The sequence below is a fragment of the Chelonoidis abingdonii genome, chromosome 2 (genome assembly GCF_003597395.2).
Source record: "Chelonoidis abingdonii isolate Lonesome George chromosome 2, CheloAbing_2.0, whole genome shotgun sequence".
In the NCBI taxonomy this organism is placed as follows: domain Eukaryota; kingdom Metazoa; phylum Chordata; order Testudines; family Testudinidae; genus Chelonoidis; species Chelonoidis abingdonii.
The window spans coordinates 196,857,815-196,869,224 of NC_133770.1; the positions used below are offsets into that span (position 1 = coordinate 196,857,815).

General features: G+C 37.5%; 1 protein-coding gene across 1 annotated transcript in view; it reads right to left on the minus strand.

Annotated features, from left to right (window-relative positions):
• Positions 1 to 1,336: 1,336 nt before the first annotated feature.
• TSHZ1 (teashirt zinc finger homeobox 1) overlaps positions 1,337 to 11,410 on the minus strand; it is a 55,218-nt gene continuing 45,144 nt past the window's right edge. The window contains exon 2 of the mRNA XM_032772644.2: positions 1,337 to 5,886. Within this exon, the coding sequence (XP_032628535.1) occupies positions 2,717 to 5,886 (3,170 nt within the window). The 3' untranslated portion in view covers positions 1,337 to 2,716. The remainder of the gene's footprint in view (positions 5,887 to 11,410) is intronic.

The window sequence follows — 11,410 nt, forward strand, 5'->3', positions numbered from 1 at the left end:
TTTACATTAGATTTGAACCGACTTTAGATGTATTATTTCTCCCTTTCAGCCTTCTCACTCACTAGTCCTACTGTTGCACTGCAATACAGTATATCCTATAATCATATATTTGCAGGCCTGTGGTAACATAAACAAAACTTCAAAGAGTTATTATGTAAAGAGTGTGCATTACTGCCATAGGCCTAATTGTTATTTTTCCTCACCACCCCTTGGGCCCAAAGTACATAATCATCCAGTAATTGAACTGAAATGCCTAAATGGCTGGATCCCCTAAAGGACATAGGTATTTATCAGTGAAGAAAGTAAATTTAACAGACCCCTATGGCATTCTCCTGCCCTAACAGAAATACTGTGTAAATATAGCTGACCTGTTAGGCTCTTCTGAAATCATTACAGGATACAGAACAATGCTTGGCTGTTACTGGGACTGTAAACAATGTAAAGATAAGAAACAGAATTAAGCTGAAAACAGAAGTCTCAATTAAAAAAAAAAAAACTTGTGAAGAATTAAGAAAAGGGGATTGAAATACACCTATAACAACAGTGTCACTAATACTATGTGAAAGCAAACCCCCAATGGTCCTCACATTTAATAGCCCCTCCAAAATGTGTATGGATAGTGGATCCCAGGCTTTCACATACTGTAAGTGTCATAGCACTCGTGAGATAGAGCACTGAAGGCCCTGACAGCTCTCTTTTACATTCTAAATGACATCTGCATTCAACAGAACAGAAATAAAGATTAAGAGAAACACCTGATACGACTGCGCTCAGCTTACCTCAAAATGTAATATTTAAATAGTACAGAGAAACATAGGTCTGTCTTCTTGTACTGTAAGTAAGAACTGGTGTCGAAGCCTCAGAGGTCTTCATAGCTGCAGGAAAGGCAAGCACCACCGTATCCAAAGGACAATGGGAGTCTAAGCCACAGCATCTTACTTAGCCAAAACTCCTGATGAAGTCAAAAGGAGTTTTGCCTGAGGAAGGGTCTTATGAGCGGGCTCTGAATACACAGCAAAAATGATTACAGGTACATTTACAGGCAAAAAGATTAACTTAGAAAAAGATTCTCAGCCCGTCTTACACTTCAGTGATCAATAGAATGCCCATTACTAATTAATAAAATCACAATGATTTTGTACCTATAGGAGGGTAATTTACTGCAAGTATACTTTAAGAAGTTATTAATACTTATGGCTTACAACAAAATATGTCAGCATACAGATCATGAAAAGATGATTTCAAATATACATTTGTTGGTTGATTGCATAAGTGATACCTCTTAATGCTTGAACAACACCTCAAAGGCAAAATAATGACGACATGACAATGCATGTAAATCAAGAACTGCATGTGGGTTTATTTTACACTTGAGAAAACAGTGGATTTAATTGTGTGAACCAAAATGTACTGTACAATATTAATGATAAAACATCAAAATGTATAATTCATAGTGCATTGCTTGCTTTATTTTTATTTATTTATTTATTTTTGTCAGATAGTTCCTTTAAGTACATGCATCTGGAAAGATGCAGGTGCCAGTAAAATTTCTCTATTTAAATCAAGCTGCAGGAACTAAATTTTATTCAAAAAGTGTGGTTTTACATTATATACACAGAAGTCGAATATAAAATGACAATATAAAAAGTTAAAAGAGAAAGCATACAGCCAGAAGGTACAAAGAAAGTTAAACAGTTTAAAATGGTACGATATGTAACATGTATTTTTTTAAGCTGATGCTGGCAATTTACAAGGAACGGAATCCAACATTTGCCCCATTTTTTTGTTTTGTTTTTTGTTTTCATTTACCAATGCAGCACACTATAGAAAGGTCAGCTTGTACCAAAGCTTAACATTTGTAAATAACTATAAACTGCAGTATTTTACAGGGAAAAAAAAAAAAGCATTTTTACACTTTTTTTAAGTAACAGCTTGCATACTTTTTTTTGCCAAAAAAGTGGCAATTTTCAGCATCCAGAGGGTTTGGGCATAGTGGCAACTTGGTTTGCTATTTTATATTATTATGATTATTAATAAACTCTTACAGTTGTGGCTTCCTAACCCCGTGAGTACTAGATAGCTTTCCTCTGTCCAAGAACTGCATGCATGTTTTCTCCACAAACCAGTTCTGCATTAAAAAATGCTCATTCAATTAAAAAAAAAATCTTTAGTACATTTTGTTTTTGACACAGCTTTGATTTGAATGAAATCTCTTTAAGCCTCTTTATTTATTTAATTATTTGGAAAGGCACAGAAATGCTATTACAGTTCTTAGAGGGTTAAAACTTAACACTACTGGGTTCTGTGACCTTTATTGTCATGGCAACTTTGTAATTTTAGGATGTCTTTTTATCATTGTTCTTTGTGTCTTTCTTTACTGCTAAATTAATGTCTCTCAATAGTGTCTCCCACTATATTCTACAAAAGATAGCTTAACATCAAGGACAGATGTTGAAAATAAAGGTCAGACTTTGACTCACAAAAAAACCAAACCAAACCAAAACAAACAAAAAAAAACCACCATGCACAGATCAGACAAAGAGCATATAAATATAACTACAAAATAAGTGTAAGAAAAAACAAGGTCCAGATAGGCAGTTCAGCAACAAAAGTAAGACTGATTTTAGAGGCTCAGATCAGGCCTAGTGCAGTACTATGAAGAAGTTTAGTGCAATGTTCCTGTGGTCACTTGCATACCTAGCTGCTTACCTGGACGCTACTGTTTTTCTAACTCAATTACATAGATCAGATGGTCCTCTGGGGACTTGCCATGTGTTTTACTAAGGTGCAGTTTGACTGCGTGCTTGCTTGCAAAAGTTCGGTTACAGAGCTTACACTGGAATGTGGAGCCCAAGTCCTCCTCAGCAATTCCAAGTGAGCCCAAAGTCTTGTTTGTGAGGACTTTTGAAACATTCTGCTGTTCTTGAATCTGATTCAGTGGCAACTTTGACAGATCCTTCAAACTAAACCCTAAATGTGTCTCTAAGTGACTTATGTACGTAGAAGCAGTCCTGAATTGAGAGGCACAATCATTGCAAAAGAAAACAGGATGTCCTGTGTCTAGGTTCTTTAAAAACTTAGTTCCACCTGTCCTCCTTAACTGATACTTCACATTGGCCAGCCAGTGGCTAATTGTGGTCATGGAAAGACCAGTAAACTTAGAGATGTGTACCCGCTCCTGTGGACCGAGGTCTGACATAATATATTTGCCTTCTGGTGTCTCCCTCAAGCCAGAAGCAAACTGTGCTTGAAGGATCAGAAGATGCTGAGGGTTCCAGTTGGACTGCCTGCCTTTCCTCTTGTGTACTGGTGACAGCTCATCCAGAGCTTCCTCAAAACTGCTTCCATCAGCATCTGACTTCTCTGACACAGTAGATGGAGTTGAAGACTTGGGTGTCAAACGCCCCGTGAGATTTTTCACCATATCAGAAATATCCATTAGGGCGCTCTCTCTTAAAGGAGAAGAGACAGAGTCAGCCACACTGGAAACAAGAGGTTTGTTTTTGGACTTGGTTAAATCAATGGGCTGATCACTGTTTTCATAGTAGTACCGGTCGATGGCATCAGCCTGCTTGACCGGAGTGGTCGGGTAAATGGGTTTGTCCAACATACTGTTGCTAATTTTGTACAACATGGCCAAAGGGTCCAAAGAGGGGCTTACTGGCTTAGAAACTTTGCCTAGGTGGGTATTCATAATGGACTGTAAAGCACTCAATGGGTTAATGAAAGATGGCTCAGGCGAATGATCTGTGATGATTCCTAGATTATTACAGCCATTTGCGACTTTTGCTTTGAGTGGCTCTGTACCATTTGGAGTATGAGCTTCAGCTGGACTGTCCTTTTTGACCTTCTGAACTTCTGCATCGGGACTCTTTTTCTGCTGCTGTTTGTTGTTTATTTCCTCTGATTTTGGAAAGTCTTTGTTTTCTTTAGCAGCAGGTGACGTTGGTTTAACAGGAGAACTCTTCTCTTTCTCTGCAGGTTTTTCTTCCCTTTTTACATTGATTTTACCTGTAACTTTCTCCACCAGCTCCTCCATCGCTGACACATTACTCTTGTGAGGTGGGGGTGTGAGACTACCTGGGGAATGGACAAGTGCACTGTGTTCTGACGACAGTGATTTTACACTACTGGCATAGGATGGCTGCATTTGAACACTCTGCACTGTGGGTTGTAGGGACTTTACTGTTCCTGGTAGCTGGTAAGCTGCATGAATGCTAGGGTATCCTCCCCAGGAAGGTGCTCCATTCTGAGCCTTGCTGATAGCTGTTGTCACCGTGTTCTCAAGGGATTTCAATATGTCTATTCCACCTTTAGGACTGTCATCCAGATCCTCTTCTCTGAGGTATTGATATAAAGTTGTTGGCTCAAATTTTTCCATAGAGTCCTCATTCTCCTCTTTTATCTTTTTGTCTGTTTCAGTGACAACCACCTTTTCCTTTTCTGGGTCTTTCTTCTCCTCAGAGTTTGTAGACCCAGCTGGAGAATCCGGCTGCTTTTTAATGTTGGAGGCTGGTAGTCTCGTATGGGTGGTGGGTGGCAGAGGTATGGACTGTATCTTTTCTTCCACCACAGGGTCCAACACTAGTTGTTTTCCTTTTTTCGAGGCGGAGTTAGTCACCTTCAAAAAATGACCAGTGACCATCATATGAGCAGTAAGTTGCTGCAACGTGTCATGAGAACTGCCACATTCCATGCATTTCAGTATCTGGGCTTTACGGGCCTCAAACTGCCAAGTGTAGCTAGCACCATTTTGATAGCCATAGCGATTGTTTGGAGTCACATAGGGATTGGCAGTTTTCTGATCCTTTGCAGACTCACTCAATGCAGCCTCTGCAGTGATCCCTGGTGGCTCAGGTGAACAAGGTGAAGCTAAGTCCTGAAGTGCTCGCTTTTTGGTAGAAGGGACCAGTTTAGTGATGGCTGGTACTGGTTCCTTCAGAGGCACTTTCTGGTAATGCTTTGTTTTTATCATATGGACACTTAGGTCTTGCAAAGATTCAAATGAATGCCCACAGTACATGCATTTCAGCACTTTTTGAGCATCCTCTTTGCCTTCCATTTCCATAAGTGAACGTTTTCTAGGCTTTGACCACCGTTTGGTCTTTTCAGATTCTTTATCTCTGTTGTCATCACGGTAATGTCCAGTTTCATTCATATGCACTGTTAGCTCCACCAGTGTGTCATAGGCTGCACTGCAGTCTTTGCATCGAAATTTACTAGCACCAGTGAACACAGACCCATAGAGTTTATTGTTTTGCCGGTAAAGCTGAACTGTGCTGAACAGGCTAGGCTCTGGGAGAAGTCCATATGAAGAAGTCTGCTGCAAAGTTTTAGCTAATGCAGCTTGGTGCCAGTCATAACCTGAACCACCACTGTTGCTGTTACTAGTATTACAGTTACTCGTATTAGTACTGGTGTTGGTAATGGTACCGTGGGTGTTGGTATTAGCATTGCAATTGGTGGTGTTTCCATTCTGGCTGATTTCATTGTTGCTGGTAGTTGGAATGGATTTCTTTAAGTCCAAAGCTAAACTGGACCAGCAAGACTCTGAGAGTAAATTTGCATATACAGCTTTTATTTGTGCCAAGCTGTCCTGTGGATAGGAAGCACTGTCTGTGCACTGATGATCCTCTTTCTCTTCTTGAGAGGAAGTGCTTTTGAAATGGGCCAGCTGATCACTGTTTTCACTAAACGGTGAACCATAGCCTGCATCTTGATTAGTTGCGGTGCTGACTGGGGAGTTCTGGTAGCTTTGAGCCTCTTTGATCTCTGTTTCTTCATTGCACAAATACTCACTCTCCTGGATGTCCAGAGGCAGCCCATCATCCTCCACTCTGTCTTCATCTATTTCCGCTGCCTTCAATTCCTCCTCAGGAACATATGCTTAAAATATAGAAAAACAAGACACAGTTATGGAATGCGCAGATTTTATATCTCTGCCATCTCTTAAACTAAACACTCTAATAATGAAGCCAAATTTTAAAGGTACAAACAACACACCCCCACCACTTACACACTCAGCCTGTACGCCTTAACTTAACATCAACCTTAACTCTTAATGAGTTGTATTAATTTTTTATACTAGTAGAGTAACATGCCATGGACAGTACCACAATAGTCACCATCATTATTTTTAAAAAGCATTAAGCTGATTCCTCTCCTCAGTACAAGAGTAATTAAATAGAATAATAGTCAGGCAGTGAGATACATTATGTATGTACAAAGCAGATGTGTGAGGCTGACATCTGCTCCATGAACCTAGGTTCTTAGAATCACTGACTGGACTGATCCCATTTGCTCAAGCCCTGTAGCAAATTGACCTCAGCTGCACCCTCAAGGGCAATCCCTTGGCAAAATCAGTTGCAGACAACTGACTCTAATGGAGCCATACTTGGCAAAAGTGTCAGGTCAATTATTGAGGCGGTTCCTGGTGGCTTGTTGCATTGGGTTCATTAGAGAGTGGAGTAAAGCTCTTGGCTTTCACTGGCATAGGGCATTTTTTAATAGAACATTTAAATGGTAAACTGACTTAAACTGGACAACATAAGGAAAATAATTATTATTGTTCTGTATGAACAGGAGATATAGTGTAGGGGGACGAAAAGTAACATGACGTGGGTGCCACGTTACTATTCTGGCAAGAGCAGTTGGTAGCTAAAAATAAAATAAATGAACTAGATGAATATTTAGAAGTGATAAACATAAAACATAAGACTACATTGATTATTGGCTTACAGTAAATATCAAACTTTGTTATTGTATTGCCATCTGGTGAAACTGTACAAATTACATGTTCATCTATATCAAACTATTTTTAAACTAGCAAATGTGATATTCATGAGCAGATGGCCACTATATCAAAATACATTTACTCCAAGGGCCCAATTCACAAAAGTGGCTTACATGCACCTAAATGATAAATGTACATTTTCATTGTATAGTAGAAAACATACATGTACACTTTTGTCTCCACATTTATAAAAGAAGCACTTAGCCAAAAAAATCACCTTGGTTGGGGAATGTGGGTGAATTTCTGTGCAAGTCAAAGTAGAAAATAAAAATGGGCTTGAGAACAGCTTTCTGACATGGAAAAAAATATTTTCACGTTGGGTGAACTGTGCACAGAGCCATTCTGAAAAGTGTGCAATTCCCTTGCAAGAAGAAAGGTTGAAAGAAAGCCAGAAAAAGGCACATCTGCTCCAATGTGATAAAAAAAAAATACACTTATCACCTTAGGAAGTTTTAGTTGTTAGGTATTAATACAATTTGTGCCATTTTTTCACAAGCAGTTGCTAATTCTTTCATTCCTAGAATATTTTTCCTTTAAAAAAAGCAAAATTTAATCCTCCCATTTTAACAGAAAGACTATTTAAAATGTTTGTTTTTACAGAACAGTAGTATCTACAATCAACATGTGACAATTCTAGGTTTCAGCCGAGTCCTAATACACTCCCTGCCCAACTGTAGCCCCATATTTCAAGACAAGAGGAAACGTGACTCATCCACTTCCACCCCCCTACCACTGTAGTGCTGTACCTTATGTCCTCCTCAACCCTCTACCCAGTCTATAACCACCTGTCTCATTCATATCTCTGGAGATACTTTTGTTTTACTAAAAATGGTTAAAAGTTAAAAATGACACCGTTTCAGGTAAAGTGTTATTTAAAAGGGTAGCTGAGCCACAAGCCTTTTATTTTAAAAAATTGTAACGGTATGAGGAAGGAGGATGAGGAGAAGACCGGAGAAACAAGAAGATGGAAAAAAGGCTCAGAGGGAACCAGAAAGGATGATGTTCTCTAACAAATAAAAAGAAAGAAAAAACTACCTATTTATTTACTATGTAAAAATCTCAGCTCTTACAGTGTTATCACAAGAATGTCACCAAGTGCTCACAATGTATTATAGCCTTGTAATGCTGTTATTTTTATAATTTTAAATTGTGTGTGTGTTGTAATGAAATCTACTAGCACAGCCATAGTTAAGGGTCTGTCAGCACTCGCATTATACATCCCTGTTTTCAGGTACTTATAACTGCAAAAAGAAAGCATATTATAGGAGGGCAAATATAGACAATTATGGAATCTGGGGGCTTTTTTTCTGATAGTGTTTTTCTAAATTAAAATTTCCAGGCTCACAGTGTATTATAGACTAGGCCATTCTGCCATTTTTTTCTTTAATTTAATTTAATTAATGACTGACAGTCAGTTACTATGGAGGAGCTGAAACTTAATGGGTCATATTCTCAATTGGTATCAATTAATGTAACTCCACTAACTTCAACTGAGCTATGCCAATTTACACCAGATGACAATCTGATCCAATGTTTTTAATAAACATTACTAACTGCTTCAAGTTGCAGATCAGTGCTACAGGTCAACTGGTCCATTAGTTTGTTGTCATTTTTCAAAAGTGGTAAAAACAATTACATTTTAGTATTTGCTGTAAATACCTGCTTCAAATCAGTTTCTATATGTAAGTTATAACTGATCCAAATTACGTATTTTTTTCCTGTTTATTTGTGATGATATTTCATATCGGCTCTTATACACTGTTGATTGGTGGAGAAGTTTCTTTTATTTCCACCATAAAAGGGAGATAAACTACACCAAAAAATGTTTAAGTTACATGAAATGTCTGGTGCTAACCCATTAAAGCAAAGAACCTGAGTGTTAAAGGGAAATTCCATCTTTCACCTTCTTACTTACTCTTAGTTTTTACTGAGACTACTACAAGAGTGAGTTCTTATACAGGCCAAGATATACTGAAATACCTAGCCAGAAAGTGGACAGAGAACTTTTTGCCTTAATGATGATTTTCCTTTCTTTCAAAATTTAAAGTCAGATCCTGAAAACAATCCAAATTTTTATATATATATATGTATACATCCACACATACACACAAACACATCCAGTTATCATATGCAATTTCTAAACAAACACACACATACACACACACACATAATGCACATTAGGTAATATGATAGTTCATCTGAAATGTTTTAATTTATATTATTACCATTAGAAACTATTTCATTGAAACCCTCTGATTATTGTTGAGATAAATATAATACTTTTTGATTCAGGACTTTAATGACGTTTCTAGTAAGAATATTAATACAAACAACAGAATATGATATTTCACAAGGTCAATGCAATTTTCTAGTCCAGAAGTGTTCTATGACGGATATTACAGAAGAACAGAAAATAAAGACGAAGTTGTTATTTTCCAAAAATATATATTTATTAAAATTTCCCCCAGGGAAATCTGATGAATAAGTAGGCGTTGGAATTTTAAACACAACAAAAATGATCTTTCCACAGTTATTTGTATAGAAAAGTGCTTCCTGTACCTACATAGATATTCCAAATTGTGATACTGGTTTACATGTGTGTCCTGCAACCGCACAGAAATATATAGCGCAGCAAAGAAAATTCATCTCCAGCAACTTCACTATACCCAAAGCAGAAGATATTACAGTGCATAATGTTGCCAATCCCTCTCTCTCTCTCTCTCTGAAAAAAAATCATCAAATTACAGACACAGGAAGAAATAACTAGTGATTGGAAGTGGTCTGTTTTCTTTTTACTAAACCTTGTTAATATTTCTTACCCACAAGATATGCCTTCTGGATGCCAATGTTTCCCCATAGATGTACTATCATCTCTGAACAGCATTAAAATCTGTGCATTCTAATGTAAGTGGACATGAGGCGCTATATATCGAACATGTTAGTGGTACAGCACATTGTGTTTGCTTCAATGAGAAGGTTTACACTCTAAAACTATTATATTTTTTCATGAAAAATATATAAAATAATTTCTTAATCCTTAGCCCAGTACTTCTGAAGGAATTTCTCTCTAGCATAGAAATTCTTTTCTATTTATAAAAAGCACGGTAGTATTCAAACATTATTTTAAGAATGGCAAAAAGTGATAACTGTAAGTGAAAACTCTATCAAGGCCAGACAATAATGGATCAAGAAATAATTGTAAGGGGAAAATATCTAAGTATTTAAGGCCCCAGTTCAGTAAAACACTTAAATATGTGCATGACTTTAAGCATATGCGTATGTCCCATTGAAATCAATGAGACTTAAGTATATGTTCAAGTTTTTGCTGAACAGGGCTTGAGCATAAAGTTATTTGTTGAATCAGGCCTAACCGGGGATAAAATAAATGTGGTATCTTTATGAACCATCACCATTCAGCACACAACAGGTGTGTTTTCACAGCATCTGATGTTTATCCATCCAACAGAAAAACAGCAGAAGTTTCCACGATTCTGTACTGTCATCTGGCACGAGCCAGGCTCCCGACTCAGGGTGACTTGCACTTATGTGAAAGCACATTTCACACCTCCAAAAAGATGATTAGAGAGAAAGAGAGAGATAGTGTATATATTTACCAATATATTTTCAGAGTACAATATTATTAGTGATTCACAAAAGAGAATCTAAAAGCTCAGATTGTAAGGCGTTAAGATACCTGCTGGAGGATTTGAAAATTTTCCAAATTAGAACATATGAGTTCTCACTAAGAATCATAACAGAGATCCAAGAAATATATTTGTGTATGTTTATATGTACATTACAATGTCACTACAGTGCCAAAAAATGGGTTAGTCACAACAATTGATGAAGAGTAGTACAGTCTATCAGGCAACCAAAGGAGCTACTCCACAGTGGTTTGTGTCTTTCATTTATAATTGCAAGAAAATAGGGGGCAAAATGCTACCACTGCCTCCTTTGTAATTTTAATATAATGGGTCTAAAAAGTAGATAAGGTATTGAAAAAAGAATGACTTCTGTGCTTCTAGCAAGTTGCATGATAACCCTAAAGGAAACCCATTAAAAACCAACAAAAAGATTCCGCACCTCCTTCTCTGCCTCCACTGACCTATCATCCATTCCCCTTGGAATGAATGCTGCAAATTATTAGCCAACCTTTGCAACTGGAGACAGACGCAGCTTGCATTCGGGTATATTTTCATAGCTATTCTAATCTGAGAAATGTACTTGCTCTTCCTCCTCTATCTGATAAACTATACATTCAAGCATTCTCATTAGTGTTCGGATCACCAAAGAGAGTTGGAGATGAATCAGTCCATCCACCCCTCCTCTCCCTGATCTATCGAGATTATTTCATTGAAATGTTCATTTTCGCCCCTGCTGGCAACATTAGAATGGAAGTATTTAACCTGTTTTCATTACTTATACAAATTACCATTATGGGGTAGGACAGATGTTAGAATCATGTCACATAACTGACTTCCATACATTCTTTACAGGAAGGGTAAGAAGAGGGAAAGCAGTTAGATCATATTATCCAGTCTCAATAATGTTCACTCCGCTACTAGATTCATTAAGTTCCAACATCAACGTTTCACTTTCTTTCTGTGCAAAAACGCA